The sequence below is a fragment of the Emys orbicularis genome, chromosome 1 (genome assembly GCF_028017835.1).
Source record: "Emys orbicularis isolate rEmyOrb1 chromosome 1, rEmyOrb1.hap1, whole genome shotgun sequence".
Taxonomy (NCBI): domain Eukaryota; kingdom Metazoa; phylum Chordata; order Testudines; family Emydidae; genus Emys; species Emys orbicularis.
Window position 1 is genome coordinate 363,129,663 of NC_088683.1, and position 18,475 is coordinate 363,148,137.

At 45.6% G+C, this 18,475-nt stretch overlaps 1 protein-coding gene across 1 annotated transcript in view; it reads right to left on the bottom strand.

Moving 5' to 3' along the window:
- RNF121 (ring finger protein 121) overlaps window positions 1–18,475 on the bottom strand; it is a 43,112-nt gene that overhangs the window by 2,734 nt on the left and 21,903 nt on the right. Inside the window, exons 7-8 of the mRNA XM_065415526.1 lie at window positions 7,777–7,910; window positions 247–348 (exon numbers count right to left, since the gene is read on the bottom strand). Coding sequence (XP_065271598.1) covers window positions 247–348; window positions 7,777–7,910 — 236 coding nt within the window. The remainder of the gene's footprint in view (window positions 1–246; window positions 349–7,776; window positions 7,911–18,475) is intronic.

The following is an 18,475-nucleotide window of genomic DNA, read 5'->3' on the forward strand; positions in this document are numbered from 1 at the left end:
AGGCTGAGGTCTCGGTATACCAAACCCCTTCCTTGTTTAAAACTGGGTTACTTTAACACCTGCAGCCCATTTAGTCCATCTACTTTCATGCAACGGGAGAGAGGGGAGCCCAACCCTCCCGACCCCATCTCCAGCGCAGGGCTGTCATGTTGATTGGTTAATAAGTTTGCAGATCACCTTTAAGGTGCAAGGCAAACGAAAGAGACGAAGTTGCTAGGATTTGGTCACAAGGCCAGAAAAGGATACGGGTTACTGAACATTCTCTTGAGATCCACCTTCTCTTTGCAGTATGGACACGTCTGTTTCTTCCCAACGATGCACCAGCCTCGGATGCAGAACTCGTGGAATCTGAAGGGTGACAAGTTAAGGGAAGCTGCGCTTGGGGGGGGAAAAAAAACAAACAAAAAAACAGCAAAAGAGCGGGAACACTGGGATTAGAACTCAGCACACCCAGATACACAAGTCATTGCTCTAATCACAGAGGAAGCCATTCAGATCTGCACGAGCAGCCACGTATTTGTTCAGTCTACTTAAATACATTTTGGCAGCCACATTTATACATGGGAAGTAATTCTGCAGGAATTTAGACTTGCTACTATGCACTGACCTCACTCCTGGGGCAGGCGTGCTCTACTGTTCACATCATCCTCCCCTAGGAGATAACAGTGCCACCCAAGTAGCCAAGTCACCGGCAGAACCAAGAACATAAACCTGGCCAGTTAATCCATCAGGATTTGGCATATAGGACAGGTTTAACAGTGGGGTAGATAGTGGGACAGTCACTATGACTTGATTGTTACAGGTGGTGCAGGTAGACACATATAGTCAAGGCTGCCCCACAGTTTTCATTGTAAGACTGTTTTCAGTTGCTTATAACTACGCCAGACCTAAATCATCCGGGATGAAATTAAGGCTGAGCATGCATGGAACCGGCGATACGGACAGGCTGGAGGGCCAGGGGCAAAAGGGCCACTACAGAATGCTCCCCTCTCAAACCTAGAACTGAGCCCATTATTCCCAAATCTCCACATTCCTCTGCTGTCTAGCAACTAGCTGTGAAACCCATACTGTGTGGGCCTGCCGAAGGAACTGCCAACTACTATCCTCAGTGGGCCATGGAACCAGAGTGGAGTACAGACTGGCCCTCCTAAGGTGGCAGCAGCTCCCGCCACCTGGTTTGGAAGGAGTGTAGTTAATGAGGCAGAGGACAGCTGGAAGATAAAACAAAATGCTGATTCTACTATGGCTCCTTGGGGCACCTCATTAGCCTCTCCCACAATGTTGGAAGTTGACCAGTTATTCCTGCTACTCTCTGAGCCAGATTCCAGACCATTACAGCCTTCTACCTCTTACCCTACAACATCGATTCTTTAACAGACTCTTGAGGGATTTTATCAAAGGATTTTAGAAAGTTCCAATTATATCTACTGATGCTCCCTTATCTTCTATTTTGTTGACTCCATCAACTGGTTCTAAGTCTGCCTGTCTAGCACTTGGGCCACCCCTCTCGTCATGGCTTTACGAGTGCACGATCACACTCCAGGGAAATTCTAACCATGACTAACATCCCATATTTCTAGACGTTCACGATTAAAATTACAGAAAGGAAGTTAGAGTAAGAAAAATATATGGTCACCTCAGCAACGGTCACTCAAGGTCAGATTGCTGCCTGTGGTATAATCTATTTCCTTCCCACCACACGAGTACAAAATTTCCTTCTAAGAAATTCTTTGTTTCTCTTTTCCTTCTAACTTTCGGTCCAATGTCAACCGCAGTAAGTCTGTGGTCACTAATGACAGATAAGATGTAATTAGTGATGTGGAAGTAGATGTTATGTAGCTCCAAATGAAGTCAAGTGCTGCTTGCTCCCTTGTAGTTTCTGCTTTTTGTTTTCACATTTCAACACCCATAAATGATGACTCAAATGTCCTGTTCAGTTTGAGCCTACGTACAGCAACCCACCAGGCCTCCGAGTAGCTGAAAACTCCCACTACCACCACCTTCTAATGACTGAGTTATAGAATGCTGCTTCTTGCTTACCCATTGTTCACCACACTGCTTATGCATATCACGCACTTTATAGAACAGATAACATCTGCAGTCCATGCCCAGAGAAACTTACAATTGAATTAAGACATGACACGGTGTGAGAACAAGCAGTACAAAGGGAGAAAGGGTAAAAGGAAGATGAGGATTCCAATAAGATTATGTGGCATTTACAAGGCTTAAATTCAGTCAGAGCTGTCCGGGGCAGAGCCCTGGTGGGAGTTGCGTGACGCATCTACTCCCAGTTTTTATTCAGGCCTAATTTGATGGTGTCCAGTTTACAAATTAATTCCAGTTCTGCAGTTTCTTGTTGGAGTCTGTTTTTGAAGATTTTTTGTTGAAGAATGGCCACTTTTAAGTCTGTTATTGAGTGTGCAGGGAGATTGAAGTGTTCTCAGAACCCAATACCTTATTTGCTAGTAGTATTAAAAAATTTCCCCCAAAACTGTAGAGATCCCAGTCTTATTTTTAACTCAAACTAACAAACTTACTTGTAAATCCTCAGAAAATTCAATCTACTCTCAGATCAAGTGCTGTAAGATTGAGGAGGATGCACTGTATTGATACAAAACATTGGATACAGCCTGCAAGCTTCAGGATGTTTTTATTTGTATTGTGGTAGCATCTCAGAGCCCTGGTCCTGGACCAGAACCCCGCAGTACTGGGCCATCCCAGCCTCAAAGATCTGACAATGTAGGCCAGTGACATTTTTATCTTTCAGAGTGGTAGCCGTGTCAGCCTGTATCAGCAAAAAGAACAGGAGTCCTTGTGGCACCTTAGAGACTAACAAATTTATTTGGGCATAAGCTTTCGTGGGCTAAAACCCACTTCATCAGATGCATGCAGTGGAAAATACAGTAGGAAGATTATGTGTATACACACCGCTACCTCGTTATAACACCACCCGATATAACACAAATTCGGATATAACGAGGTAAAGCAGCGCTCGGGGGGGGGGCACGCGGGGCTGCGCGCTCCAGCGGATCAAATCAAGTTCGATACAACGCGGTTTCACCTATAATGCGGTAAGATTTTTTGGCTCCCGAGGACAGCGTTATATCGAGGTAGAGGTGTATATATTATACACACACACACACACACACACACACACACACACACACACACACACCATGAAAAAAAATGAGGGTTGCCATACCCACTCTAACGAGACTAATCAATTAAGGTGGGCTATTATCAGCAGGAAAAAAAAAAAAAACTTTTGTAGTGATAATCAGGATGTCCCATTTCCAACAGTTGACAAGAAGGTGTGAGTAACAGTAGGGGAAAAATTACCATGGAGGAATAGTTTTTAGTTTGTGTAATGACCCATCCACTCCCAGGCTTTATTCAAGCCTAATTTAATGGTGTCCAGTTTACAAATTAATTCCATTTCTGCAGTTTCTCCTTGGAGTCTGTTTTTGAAGTGTTTTTTGTTGAAGAATTGAGACTTTTAGGTCTGTAATTGAGCGTCCAGGGAGATTGAAGTGTTCTCTGACTGGTTTTTGAATGTTATAATTCTTGATGACTGATTTGTGTCCATTTATTCTTTTGCGTAGAGACTGTCCAGTTTGGCCAATGTACGGGGCAGAGGGGCATTGCTGACACATATCACATTGGTAGATGTGCAGGCGAACGAGCCCCTGATGGTGTGGCTGATATGATTAGGTCCTATTGAATAGATATGTGGACAGAGTTGGCAACGGGCTTTGTTGCAAGGATAGGTTCCTGGGTTAGTGTTTTTGTTGTGTGGTTGCTGGTGAGTATTTTCTTTAGGCTGGGGGGCTGTCTGTAAGTGAGGACTGGCCTGTCTCCCAAGGTCTGTGAGAGTGAGGGATTGTCCTTCAGGATAGGTTGCAGATCGTTGATGATGCGCTGGAGAGGTTTTAGCTGGGGGGCTGAAGGTGACAGCTAGTGGTGTTCTGTTACTTTCTTTGTTGTGCCTGTCCTGTAGTAGGTGACTTCTGGGTACTCTTCTGGCTCTGTCAATCTGTTTCTTCACTTCAGCAGATGGGTACTGTAGTTTTAAGAATGCTTGATAGAGATCTTGTAGGTGTTTGTCTCTGTCTGAGGGACTGGAGCAAATGCGGTTGTATCTTAGAGCTTGGCAGTAGACAATGGATCGTGTGATGTGGTCTGGATGAAAGCTGGAGGCATGTAGGTAAGTATAGTGGTCAGTAAGTTTCCGGTATAGGGTGGTGTTTATGTGACCATCGCTTATTAGCACAGTAGTGTCCAGGAAGTGGCTCTCTTGTGTGGACTGGTCCAGGCTGAGGTTGATGGTGGGGTGGAAATAGTTGAAATCAGGGTGGAATTCCTCAAGGGCTTCTTTTCCATGGGTCCAGATGATGAAGATGTCATCAATGTAGCGCAAGTAGAGTAGGGGCGTTAGGGGACGAGAGCTGAGGAAGCGTTGTTCTGTCAGCCATAAAAATTTTGGCATACTGTGGGACCATGTGAGTAACCATAGCAGTGCCGCTGACTTGAAGGTATAAATTGTCCCCAAATGTGAAATAGTTGTGGGTGAGGACAAAGGGTACGTCTTCACTACCCGCCATATCGGCAGGTAGCAATCGATCCCCGAACGCGCTCACCGTCGACTCCGGAACTCCCAGAGCGAGCGGCGGTAGCGCAGTCGACGGGGGAGCCGCGGCCGTCGATCCTGCGCCGTCTGGACCCCAGGTAATTCGATTCAAGATACTTACACAACTTCAGCTACGCTATTCGCATAGCTGAAGTTGTGTATCTTGGATCGAAACCCCCTCCCCCAGCGTAGACCAGCCCAAAGTCACAAAGTTCAGCCACCAGGTTTGCTGTGACATTATCGGGGATACTGTTCCTGACGGCTTGTAGTCCATCTTTGCGTAGAATATTGGTGTAGAAGGCTTCTACATCCATAGTGGCCAGGATGGTGTTTTCTGGAAGATCACCAATGCATTGTAGTTTCCTCAGGAAGTCAGTGGTGTCTTGAAGATAGCTAGGAGTGCTGGTAGCATGAGGGGCTGGCGGAGGCCAGGGGTAATGGGCAGGGAGCCCCGCAACCAGGGGTTGGAGTTCCGTGGCCAGAGCCTACTGCTCGCGAACCCAGGGTTGGAGCCCAACCCTACTGTCCCTGGGAAGGTGGAGAACTCACTAGCTGCCTGCTCCTCCAGCATGCGTGTCTCGGGGGACTGGGGGGGGGCAGGGAGGGGGAAGTGTGCACGGCAGGGTCCAACCCCTGCTGGTGGCCCTGGGGGAGGGACCACTGCTTTGCCTCCTCCAATCACTGCCCAGGAGGGTGTGGCAGGAAGAAAAGACTTTGGTGGCCGCATTTGAGAAACGCTGGCCTAGATTCCTCCCAAACTGCTCAGCTCATGATAGAGTCATTTATTCAAAACAAATGAACTCAGAATGGTGATTATAGCCTTAAAGACAAGTGCAGCCCATAGCTTCAGACGTGTTTTCAATGTGGCCCTTATTTAGGGCCAAGTTTAGACACCCTGGCTCTAGGTCAGTGGTTCTCAACCTGCAGCCCGTGGGCCACTTGCGGCCCATGTGACATCCTCAGGGCCATACAGGTAGTATTGGATGCGGACCACAATGGTAAATAAGTTGAGAACCACTGCTGTAGCCCATAAGATTATTTTGCTAGCTATTCTATCCTACTAATCCAGCCAGCCACATCAAATAATAGGTTTCTTTTTCTGAATTAATCCATTTCATTCTTCTATTTTATCAGTATTAATTCCTTTGAATTTAGGATGTGTTGAGGCACGTGTTTCCTAATAATAAGTTTTGCTGAAATGCAAGAAGCCTACTGGCCTGTAAGATCCGGTAAGAAGTGCTATATAGCTAAAAGTATAATCAGTTAAGACTAAGTCAGCATAAAAGCTGGTAACCTTTGGCATAGATGGGAGTGGTCCCTAAACTTTGGGGGAACCAAAGGGAGGAACTATACACAATACTGAACAGGTTTATCCAGCATCTACAACCAGTTGGTAACCACAGGGTACACCACAACTTGGAAGTCGCCAAGAGAGCCTAGGTTGGCAGTTTTTGGAGTGAGATAATCCTTAATATACAGAAAGTAAGTGTCATAATCCACTAACCTATAGGATAAGGGTACTCATACATTTCTTAGGGGATGGAACTAAGATTTGGGTATAGTAGGTGGGGTCTGAATTACATAGTGTCAGGGTCCTATAAAATACCTTGTACGGAAGAAGTCTGGCGCGCTCTTCTAGCTTCTTTCTATTTAGCAGCCTTTAAGCTTTACTTCTAGGTCTCTTTGAGCTCGCTCTTTTAGCGCTTTCTTTAGTCTTTAGCTCTTTCTTTAGTCTTTGTTCTCCTATATTCTATAGAGTATCTTCTAGGATGCTCAGCTTGTGCATTATAGTAGAACTACTCAACATTTCTAACGATTGGGGAAGCCAGCATCATCGTGTTATGGGGCATGACAGGAGCGAGGCTAGTCCTTCACTTCCTATTACCGGGTCCTCAAGGAAGGGTGTGAGTATGTTAAGTTAAGGTACGTATAATAGGAATGTTACCACCAGGAGTTTTGGAATTCTTTTATTGTTTTGTAATTATAAGTTTCATAGCATTTATTATTCTTTTGTTAATCTCAAAGTTATCAATTTGGTATTGTCCTCAGTGTACGTGTTTTTGCTAGGCACTCCCACTATAGAACTCTGAGTTCTTGAACCCTGCAGTCTGAGTTGGACAAGAACCTATCAATCTTCTGGTTGGATGCGATCAGTAGCGAGCCATAACAACTAACCCATCACATTCAGATCAACACTGTGCTGGTAATCTAAGCAGCGTGTCAGGTTTTGAATTGTGCCATCAGCAGAAAACCCACAAGACCTTTAGTAGAGACAGCCGCACGAAGTGTTACATGCATGGGACCAGGAAGCCCAGCATCACTGGGGCACTGCATGTGGTTAATGACTTGCAAAGTAAGGTGCGCTCTGAAAACCACAGTAGTTTCAATCTGATCTGTGTGTTCTGAAGATTTCCTCAATCATCAACTACATCTGATGCACACAAAGCAAAACTGAACCATGACAGAAGCAAGTAGGACAAGCCCTCTTGCCCAAGAAAAATCAAAACACAGGAAGAAGCAACGGTGAAAGCTCCTCCAACACTGTCCCCTCGGACCGGCCTTGAGGGACAACCTCTATTGGCTGAATGGCTATCCCCAAGCTTTGGGCTCTGGACAAAGTGCACCAACAATGAGGGTCTATTAATGCCAGTTTTGATGGTGCGGACACTTATCCACTAGGAACTGGACCGAGACCAAATTTGTTTCCCATAGATGACCACACAATCAGATGGCAATTACTTTCTTGTTGTCAGCTTGGCTGGTTTAGAACTGGTGACCCAGAGGTGGAAGGTTCTCACTTCCACTGGCAAACCCCTTAGTGACTCAGCTGTCTGGTTCTAGGCAAACTTACACTGTGCCTGCTCCTAAAGCAGAGACAGGGGGAAGCAATTCCTGGAAAGGATGTATGCTCCTCCATAGCTTAACCCGTTCCTGAAATGCAGCCACTTCAGAAGAGAGCTACTGCCACGCAACTGGTTCGTGTTTGTTCTTTTTCTAGAGACATGAAGTCAGGAAAGGGGGAATTCTGGGAAGTAGAATGAAGTTACCCAAACAGTAATTCTGATCAGATTCCAAATAGTGCCCCACAGTGGGTAGCAGGCTACCTGAGGTGCTAGCGCTCTGGTCGCTCCAGGAAGAGAAAAGGATACACATGATTGCAGGAAAGCCTGTATGTGTTCTCTATGATCCCTTCTTCGTTGACATCTACAAAGATCTGTTGGCCACACACGGCGCAGACGCTGTCAGAAAGGTGCTTCGTTGGCATTCCTGATGCGCTGTAAAACTGAATAGGATGGCGGGAGGGAACAACACAAGAGAAGAACTAGTCAGAATTAATGTGCATTCACTAACAAAGTCTTGCTCCTCTACAGTTCAAGCTAAAGGAGTCTGCTGCAAGATTACAGTTTAACTGGCAGAGAGAGTGATCCAGTGGTCACAGCAAGGACCTGGGAATATGAACTTCTAGCTTCAGCCCCCCTCCCCTGGTTCAGCCCCCTCCCCCCCCCCCGCCATGGGGCTTCAGGGGTGGACTTCAGACGCCCTGCAACACTCCAGATGTGGGGCTCTGGCTCTGAGCTTCAGCAGGGCTGGCCTTACTGGGCACCATGGTCAAGAGGCAAGGAACAGGGTGAGCCTGGGGTGTGAGGCGGCAGAAGGGAGCTGGGGGCAATGGAGGGGGGAAGCAGTGGGGATCAGGGGCACAATGGGGAGCCTGGGCAAGTATTGGGAGGGCATGGGGACACAGCGGGGGCCAGGGACACAAAAATACAACTGGACATTATTATTGAGTCTGCAAAAAAATTCCTACATAAATTACAATGATTTATTTGGACACGTATATGTGCATATTTATTTTTTTCCTAAGTATTTTAGGAAAATCTGTGAGAGCCGCCTCCATCAAAAAATGTGTTGTGAGAACCATAGAATATCAGGGTTGGAAGGGACCTCAGGAGGTCATCTAGTCCAACCCCCTGCTCAAAGCAGGACCAATTCCCAACTAAATCATCCCAGCCAGGGCTTTGTCAAGCCGGGCCTTAAAAACCTCCAAGGAAGGAGATTCCACCACCTCCCTAGGTAACGCATTCCAGTGCTTCACCACCCTCCTAGTGAAATAGTGTTTCCTAATATCCAACCTAGACCTCCCCCACTGCAACTTGAGACCATTGCTCCTTGTTCTGTCATCTGCCACCACTGAGAACAGCCGACCTCCATCCTCTTTGGAACCCCCCTTCAGGTAGTTGAAAGCAGCTATCAAATCCCCACTCATTCTTCTGTTCTGGAGACTAAACAATCCCAGTTCCCTCAGCCTCTCCTCATAAGTCATGTGCTCTAGACCCCTAATCATTTTTGTTGCCCTCCGCTGGACTCTTTCCAATTTTTCCACATCCTTCTTGTAGTGTGGGGCCCAAAACTGGACACAGTACTCCAGATGAGGCCTCACCAATGTCGAATAAAGGGGAACGATCACGTCCCTCGATCTGCTGGCAATGCCCCTACTTATACAGCCCAAAATGCCGTTAGCCTTCTTGGCAACAAGGGCACACCGTTGACTCATATCCAGCTTCTCGTCCACTGAGACCCCTAGGTCCTTTTCTGCAGAACTGCTACCTAGCCATTCGGTCCCTAGTCTGTAGCAGTGCATGGGATTCTTCCATCCTAAGTGCAGGACTCTGCACTAGTCCTTGTTGAACCTCATCAGGTTTTTTTTGGCCCAATTTGTCTAGGTCTCTCTGTATCCGATCCCTACCCTCTAGTGTATCTACCATGCCTCCCAGTTTAGTGTCATCTGCAAACTTGCTGAGAATGCAATCCACACCATCCTCCAGATCATTAATAAAGATATTAAACAAAACCGGCCCCAGGACCGACCCTTGGGGCACTCTGCTTGAAACCGGCTGCCAACTAGACATGGAGCCATTGATCACTATCCATTGAGCCCGACGATCTAGCCAGCTTTCTATCCACCTTACAGTCCATTCATCCAGCCCATACTTCTTTAACTTGGCGGCAAGAATACTGTGGGAGACTGTATCAAAAGCTTTGCTAAAGTCAAGGAATAACACATCCACTGCTTTCCCCTCATCCACAGAGCCAGTTATCTCATCATAGAAGGCAATTAGGTTAGTCAGGCACGACTTCCCCTTGGTGAATCCATGCTGACTGTTCCTGATCACTTTCCTCTCCTCTAAGTGCTTCAGAATTGATTCCCTGAGGACCTGCTCCATGATTTTTCCAGGGACTGAGGTGAGGCTGACTGGCCTGTAGTTCCCCGGATCCACCTCCTTCCCTTTTTTAAAGATGGGCACTACATTAGCCTTTTTCCAGTCATCCAGGACCTCCCCCGATCGCCATGAGTTTTCAAAAATAATGGCCAATGGCTCTGCAATCACATCTGCCAACTCCTTTAGCACCCTCGGATGCAGCGCATCCGGTCCCATGGACTTGTGCTTGTCCAGTTTTTCTAAATAGTCCCGAACCACTTCTTTCTCCACAGAGGGCTGGTCACCTTCTCCCCATACTGTGCTGCCCAGTGCAGTAGTCTGGGAGCTGACCTTGTTCGTGAAGACAGAGGCGAAAAAATCATTGAGTACATTAGCTTTTTCCACATTCTCGGTCACTAGGTTGCCCCCCTCATTCAGTAAGGGGCCCACACTTTCCTTGACTTTCTTCTTGTTGCTAACATGCCTGAAGAAACCCTTCTTATTTACTCTTAACATCTCTTGCTAGCTGCAACTCCAAGTGTGATTTGGCCTTCCTGATTTTACTCCTGCATGCCTGAGAAATATTTTTATACTCCTCCCTGGTCATTTGTCCAATCTTCCACTTCTTGTAAGCTTCTTTTTTGCGTTTAAGATCAGCAAGGATTTCACTGTTTAGCCAAGCTGGTCGCCTGCCATATTTACTGTTCTTTCTACACATCGGGATGGTTTGTTCCTGCAACCGCAATAAGGATTCTTTAAAATACAGCCAGCTCTCCTGGACCCCTTTGCCCTTCACATTATTCTCCCAGGGGATCCTGCCCATCTGTTCCCTGAGGGAGTCAAAGTCTGCTTTTCTGAAGTCCAGGGTCCGTATTCTGCTGCTCTCCTTTCTTCCTTGTGTCAGGATCCTGAACTCGACCATTTCATGGTCTCTGCCTCCCAGGTTCCCATCCACTTTTGCTTCCCCTAATAATTCTTCCCTGTTTGTGAGCAGCAGGTCAAGAAAAGCTCTGCCCCTAGTTGGTTCCTCCAGCACTTGCACCAGGAAATTGTCCCCTACACTTTCCAAAAACTTCCTGGATTGTCTGTGCACCGCTGTATTGCTCTCCCAGCAGATATCAGGGTGATTAAACTCTCCCATGAGAACCAGGGCCTGCGATCTAACAACTTCTGTTAGTTGCCGGAAGAAAGACTTGTCCACCTCATCCCCCTGGTCTGGTGGTCTATAGCAGACTCCGACCACGACATCACCCTTGTTGCTCACAATTCTCAACTTTATCCAGAGACTCTCAGGTTTTTCTGCAGTTTCATACGGGAGCTCTGAGCAGTCATACTCCTCTCTTACATACAACACAACTCCCCCACCTTTTCTGCCCTGCCTGTCCTTCCTGAACAGTTTATATCCATCCATGACAGTACTCCAGTCATGTGAGTTATCCGACCAAGTCTCTGTTAGTCCAATTGCATCATAGTTCCCTGACTGTGCCAGGACTTCTAGTTCTCCCTGCTTGTTTCCCAGGCTTCTTGCATTTGTGTATAGGCACTTAAGATAATTCATCGATCATCCCTCTTTCTCAGTATGAGACAGGAGTCCTCCCCTCTTGCGCTCTCCTGCTTGTGCTTCCTCCCAGGATCCAATTTCCCCACTTACCTCAGGGCTTTGGTCTCCTTCCCCCGGTGAACCTAGTTTAAAGCCCTCCGCACTAGGTTAGCCAGCCTGCTTGCGAAGATGCTCTTCCCTCTCTTCGTTAGGTGGAGCCCATCTTTGCCTAGCACTCCTCCTTCTTGGAACACCATCCCATGGTCGAAGAATCCAAAGCCTTCTCTCCGACACCACCTGCGTAGCCATTCGTTGACTTCCACGATTCGACGGTCTCTACCCAGGCCTTTTCCTTGCACAGGGAGGATGGACGAGAACACCACTTGCGCCTCAAACTCCTTTATCCTTCTTCCCAGAGCCACGTAGTCTGCAGTGATCCGCTCAAGGTCATTCTTGGCAGTATCATTGGTGCCCACGTGGAGAAGCAGGAAGGGGTAGCGATCTGAGGGCTTGATGAGTCTCGGCAGTCTCTCCGTTACATCGTGTATCCTAGCTCCTGGCAAGCAGCAGACCTCTCGGTTTTCCCGGTCGGGGCGGCAGATAGATGACTCAGTCCCCCTGAGGAGGGAGTCCCCAACCACCACCACCACCCTCCTCCTCCTCTTGGGAGTGGTGGTTGTGGAACCCTCATCCCTAGGACAGTGCATCTTTTGCCTTCCAAACGGTGGAGTCTCCTTCTGCTCCCTTCCCTCAGATGTGTCATCTAGTCCACTCTCCTACAGACGTTACTGAAGGAAATGGGGAGGCTGCAGGCACATGCTTAGACACCCACCTCAGTTACAGCCCTCCCTGCCAGAAACACCCCACTGGGGTCCCCTCAGGCCACGCACTATTGCCATTAGAGCTGGTCAGAACATGGCTGCTCTCTTCTAGCAGCAGGTAGAATTTGGGGAAAAAAGTAAAAGAAAACCAACCACCCCCCCAAATATTTTGATTCTGGAATGCCACTGCAGTGCCCCATGGGCTAGTTGGGATTCTCCTGTATAGGTCACACTCACTGGTCAGATTACATCTCCCATGAAGCACCACGGTCTCTCCTGTTGGTGAAGGGAGGTAGTGCAACATGTCTGCAGTGTATCGGGGAGATTACGGGCTGGGCTCCCCAGCTGGATTTTGAGGCGAACGGGAGCATGAGGCACCACAGTGGCATTTCGGAATCAAAATATTGTGGTTGTTTGGTATTTTGGTCAGTTTTCCATGGAAGCCAATCACATTTCAGAAAAGGTTTCATCTAGTCAAAAAAGAAGCAATTTCCATCAAACACTTCTGACAAAGTTTTTGACCAGGCCTATCCTAAAGCATGGGCAGTAACCAATTATCACTACTGTGGACTCTATATAGAGTGCAGGCACCAAGATCTTAAGTGACTGGTGATTTTGGGAGCCCAACTCCAGACAGCTTTGAGGGGAATGATTATTAGAAAATGTCAAGCATCAGCTCTTTGAAAAATCAGGGGTCATGCTAGATACCCAAAGACCACGCTGCCTGTAGTCACTAGTGGGTCCCTTTTGAAAAATATTGGCTGGTTAAATATAAATTGGGCACTTAGGCAGAGCGATGGTCAAACCTAGAATTTGATATAAAGTGCTTGAGTTAAAAAAATAAAATAAAAGGTGCTATTTGAAGGTAAGGTTTAACATGAAGGCCAATGATCTTTATAAATGCCATACCCAGCAACCACTGGAGGACAGCCATCTCTAGGCTGGCAGCCATCTCTAGGCTGGCATAAGGCAGCCATTTAATTTAGGGAAAGAGGTGAGCCAAGTTACCAAATCCAACTGAAACTGCAGGTGGGGTTTGTGAGCAGCTGTGACCACCCACATAGGAAATAAGGCAAGACACCCCTAGTTCTGTGGAGAGGGCCATGGGAGCTTTACTGGCCACAAGTGAGCAGGACCACTGTCTGAGCAAGACCTCAGACCCCTCTTCATCAGCACAGTTCCCCCTAGCACTATGCTGGGGCATCAGTCAGGGAAAAGGCAGCCTACTGAGTCACCAACACAGGACATCCCTTTTAGCTACAGCTAGGTGTTGATATGAGATCAATCGATGTAGTATTTGAACGGCCAACTGCCTTGGGAATCTCCCTTCCAAATACTAATCAGGCCTGCAACTCTTTAGCTGATCAAACAACAGCTTGAGCTGTACGTTGGCAGGGAAAAACAACAACCACCACCACCCTGAACCAGCACGCTGCCTTTTAACCAAGACCACACTTCGTTCATCACTTTAGCTGCGTCTGATCGGACAGCGTCTCTAACCCCTAAAGAAGTGGGAGACTTGAACAAGAATACTATTTTAGGGCCTTTGCTTTCTCCAGAGAAAGGATTCAAACCCAAGTCACAGAATAGTTCTTGAAGCAACAGAAACGTGTTTGACGACACAGCCAGTACAAGTTGTTTCAAGGAAAGTGGAAACCCTGCAGCAATTATGCAATGGTCTTCCCTTGAGGAAGTTTCTTCTTTACCCTCACCAGAGAGCAGCTGGCTTATATCTTGAGAGAGAGGTTTGTAAACCTTCTAAGCATTTCCTAAATTTAACCTTTAGTCAAAATGCAGATTAGCAGAATGCAAGAAAGGATTAGTCATATCTAAAGCTCTTGGTCTTAGTGGTAGGGAGTTCCAAAGGTTAATTATTCTGTGTACAATATGTTCCCTGCTCTCAGTTTTAGTGTTCTGCTTTTCAGTTTAATTGATGTCCCATGTTCTTGTATTATGAGAAATGCCCAATTTACCTTCTCTCTACCCTGTTCCCTCTTATTTATCTCCTCTCCAAACCAGACAGTTCTGACCTTTTCAGTCTCCTATACGAAGTCTTTCTATGCCTCTAGCTACTTTTGTTATCTGTCTCTGAACCCCTTTTATGTGAGAAACGCGCCCACAACTGAACATGCTATTCCACGAGGGCAAAAAAAACGGATTCATACAACCACACAGTCGCTTTACTATTTATTCCACTCCACAGGTATCCTAACCTCAGTGGCTGCACACTGAGCTAGACTTTTTCACTGAACAACCCGCATCTCCTCCCAGGCCTTTTTCTGTCCCTTCACAGACAGACGACTACCTGACATCAGAACCCAGGCCTGGGCTGGCAAGGCCTTCTTGGAAAGGAAGGGATGGAGCCTTCGTTCCCTAGCTCTGTGGGCTCACGGTGTGAAGGTCTAATGCAGTGATAGGAGGAATGGTCTGTCTCCCCGGAGGATGGAGTCTGTGCACATACCTCTGGGAAAGCGGAAAGGCACAACATACTGACTAGAGCCACCCTTACATTCTTTGGAAGTTGGCTGTGGCCTATCAGAGCAGCCCAAGGATCCTAATCCAGATAAAGTTAGAGGCCACCTCAAAAAGGTGACTTAATTTTGAGAGCCAAGATGGTCCGGGACATAACCCCATGTTCTGGGTGTCCCTAAGCTTCTGATTGCCAGAAGCTGGGACTGGATGACAGGGGATGGCTCAGTGGAGAATTGCCCTGGTTCTGTTCAATTCCTCTGAAGCATCTGGCACAGGTCATTGTCGGGAGACAGGACACTCGGCTAGATGGACCATTGGTCTGACCCACTATGGCCATTCTTATGTTCTTATGACAAGGGACCCTTATGACCACAATCCCAGCAGCCAGTTTTCACGTTATTAGATCATCCATTGGAGAAGCTGAGGTTTTAGGACCCTGCTTGCTCTTCCACAGCATCTTTCATAACAGGACCTCAAAGCACTTCATAGATATAAATGCAAACATCACACCAGCACAAGAGAGGGTTTTCATCCAACACTGAAGAGGAGCAGCTTTGAGAAGAAACACAAGTTTAGGATTGGAGATGGAACTCAATATTGTAGGCAAATGAAACTACAACGTAATTAGGCCTGTGCTTCCCACTGCCATGCTGGAGCCTCTGCATTTTTTTATTGACAAATAAAACTTGCAGAATTTTTAATTTTTAATTTTGGGGGGCAGAATGCCCTCAGGAGTAGCACCTCCAGCAGCACAGCACAGATTAGCACCATGCTGAACATTGGTTTGGTACCAACTCAGAGGGCAGAATGCTACCTAAGGTTCACAGCACTATTCCCTGCAGAACCCGGGTGTTCTTTAGGGAGGTCTCAGAAGCTGAGCGACTCACAAGTTTCTGGGTTCCCAATTAACTCAGGGGAAGGCAGGTGTCATTGTGGACAGCTCAATGGAAAGCTTCTGCTCAATGAAAAAAAAAAAAAACCCAACAAGATGTTGGAATGTGTGTGGAATAGAACAGAAAACACGGATTGTGATGCCATTGTATAGATCAGCGGCATGCCTTGCTCTGGAATACTGTGTCCAGTTGTGGTTTATTAAAAAGAGAAATAAGCACTTCCCTGTATCACAGAGCCAGCAGAGCTCAGAGGAAGACACGAAGAGCGACTAGAAACATGGAAATACTACATATGAAGGGGCAATATGCTACAACACATAATAGGGACTTATATAGAGAAGGTACACGGGGTGCTCTTTACTCATAATCCAAGAACAAAGGACATGCTATTACACTGAAAGGCAACAAGTGTAAAACTAATAAAAGGGCTTTAATACAACTCACTGCCACAAGATATCATTGAGACAGAACTCAGAACTCAAAGAGACTGGAGATGTAAATGGGTGATTAAACAGCATAAAAGACTCCAGAAGAGAGATAAACCCTCAGACTTCAGGGCATACATCAACCGCTAACTCAGGGGTCGGCAACCTTTCAGAAGTGGCACGCCAAGTCTTCATTTATTCACTCTAATTTAAGGTTTCGCGTGCCAGTAACACATTTTAACGTTTTTTAGAAGGTCTCTTTCTACAAGTCTATACATACAACAATAGTTTAGTTATATATTAAAGTAAATAAGGTTTTTAAAATGTTTAAGAAGCTTCATTTAAAATTAAATTAAAATGCAAAGCCCCCAGGACCAGTGGCCAGGACCCAGGCAGTGTGAGTGCCAATGAAAATCAGCTCGCGTGCTGCCTTTGGCACACGTGCCATAGGTTGCCTACCCCTGCGCTAACTGATGGGGGCCAGAAGGTAGCTTCCTACTATGGTTAAGTTATTCTATATTTGTCCACTAGACAGGTGGTACTGGCCACTGGCAGAGACAGGATACTGGACTAGAAGAACTACTGGTTTGATCCATTACTACAGTTCCTATGTTCCAATCCAAATACTGACCAAGCTCAGTTCTGTTCAGCTTTTGAGATCTGACTGGATCATAATATAACTGTTATGGCAACAAAGGGGCTTAATTCTGGACACTTCAGTATTTAAATTCCTTCCGGTTTACCTACACCTTTGAAAGAAGAGCAACACATGATTAAGGAGCTAGACAGACTGATTTATGATGACAAACGTAAAACCATGGTTAACTCCACAAGTCTTTGGTAGGGTGGAAATACCAAAAAGGGAGAGATCATTTAGGTTGGTACCTAAGTAATATGAAATTAAAGATAAATTCTGAGTTTCAAGCCAGACTTGCTAAAGTTGAAATCCACAAAGATTGTGGCATGGTCTCCCAAAGTGGACAATGGCAGGGTCACTGCTGTGTCACTCAGAACGAGGCTGGACAAACCACTAGCGGATAAAGCCTATACAAGTAACCAGGGAGGACAGACTAGACCCATTAGTTCTTTAACCATCTCCAAACGCATTAAAAGATCAGTTTCAATTCCAGGCCTGTCACTGTTGCTATGATTCTTCAGGTCTGAAGAAGAGCTCTGACTAGCTCAAAAGCCTCTCTCTTTCAGCAAGAGAAATGGGTCCAATAACAGATATTACCTCATCCACCAGGGTGGATAAAAATCAATTTAAAAAAAACAAAACAAAAACAAAATCAGATTTTTATTTAAGTCGGATTTTTTTGATAAAATGCTTTTTGAGGAAAAACCCATCTAAAGATACATTATAGTTCAAAGATGGAATAGGGATTATATACTATAAAATTAGAATTTGAGACAATATATTCATGTAATGTTTAAGAAAAGTTTTGTAAATGAGTTCCAATAGTTCATGGATTAGGGACCCAATCTTATGGGGCTCCAGGGGCTTCTGTAGAGATTATTTAGGTTAATCTTTCTATCTATCCAATAGGACTCAGTGCTCAGTCTAGAAGATACCATCAGAGATGCTTAGTTTTGCAGTTCTCAAACTGTGGATTTGTGTCTCCAGAGAACAGCAAAAGTGTTTTTAAATAAACAAATAAATAAATAAATAAATATAGAGAGGTGAGAAATAATAGACCTCAACCCTATTGTGTCTCTGCAAATTTGTGTACACAGTCAATCCCTTACCTCTCTCTAAAAAATGCAAAGTTTCAAAAAGTTCAATGAATAGAAGATTGTTGGGGGCGGAATAGATCTGGACAAGGAGAAGAAGTCTGGAGATAAATGTGAGAAGGGAGGCACAGGCAGTAGAAACAAAAGTGAAACTGTTTGGGCAGCATATTCCAGAAGTCTTAAGGTCTTTCTGAGTGTAGCCTTCATTGATTTGAGATCTACCATACCATTCCCTCACTACAAGGGAAAACCTATAATGGCAGCAGGCCGTAAAAGAGACCCAGTTTGGGCATAAGAACCATTCAAGAAATATATGTTTGCTGATGATGTTTTAAAGAAAGTCACACCAGTGAACTGGTGGAAGTCACTTAAGCACTTGGATTCAGAGACTGTTGAAGTGATCATCTCACTTTTAACAGCAGTAGCTTCTTCTGCCGGTGTAGAAAGAATATTTTCTGCCTTTGGACTAATTCATTCCAAATTGAGAAATCGTTTGGGACCTGAAAAAAGCAGGAAAGCTTGTTTTTCTTTTCCAGATTATGAACAAACAGGAAAATGAAGGTGAAGATGACTGAGTTAGCTGCAGAAGCCAATGTTTTAAGTTTCTCATGTTGACCTGTCTGACGGTCTATTTAATTTTTGTTAAAAAAAAAAAAATTCATTTAACTATTTTAGTTAAAACAATTTTAACAAAAATAAACCTGATTTTAAAAAACTTGAATGTTTAACCAAATTCAAAAATCCATATGCTTGTTTTGTAAAAAT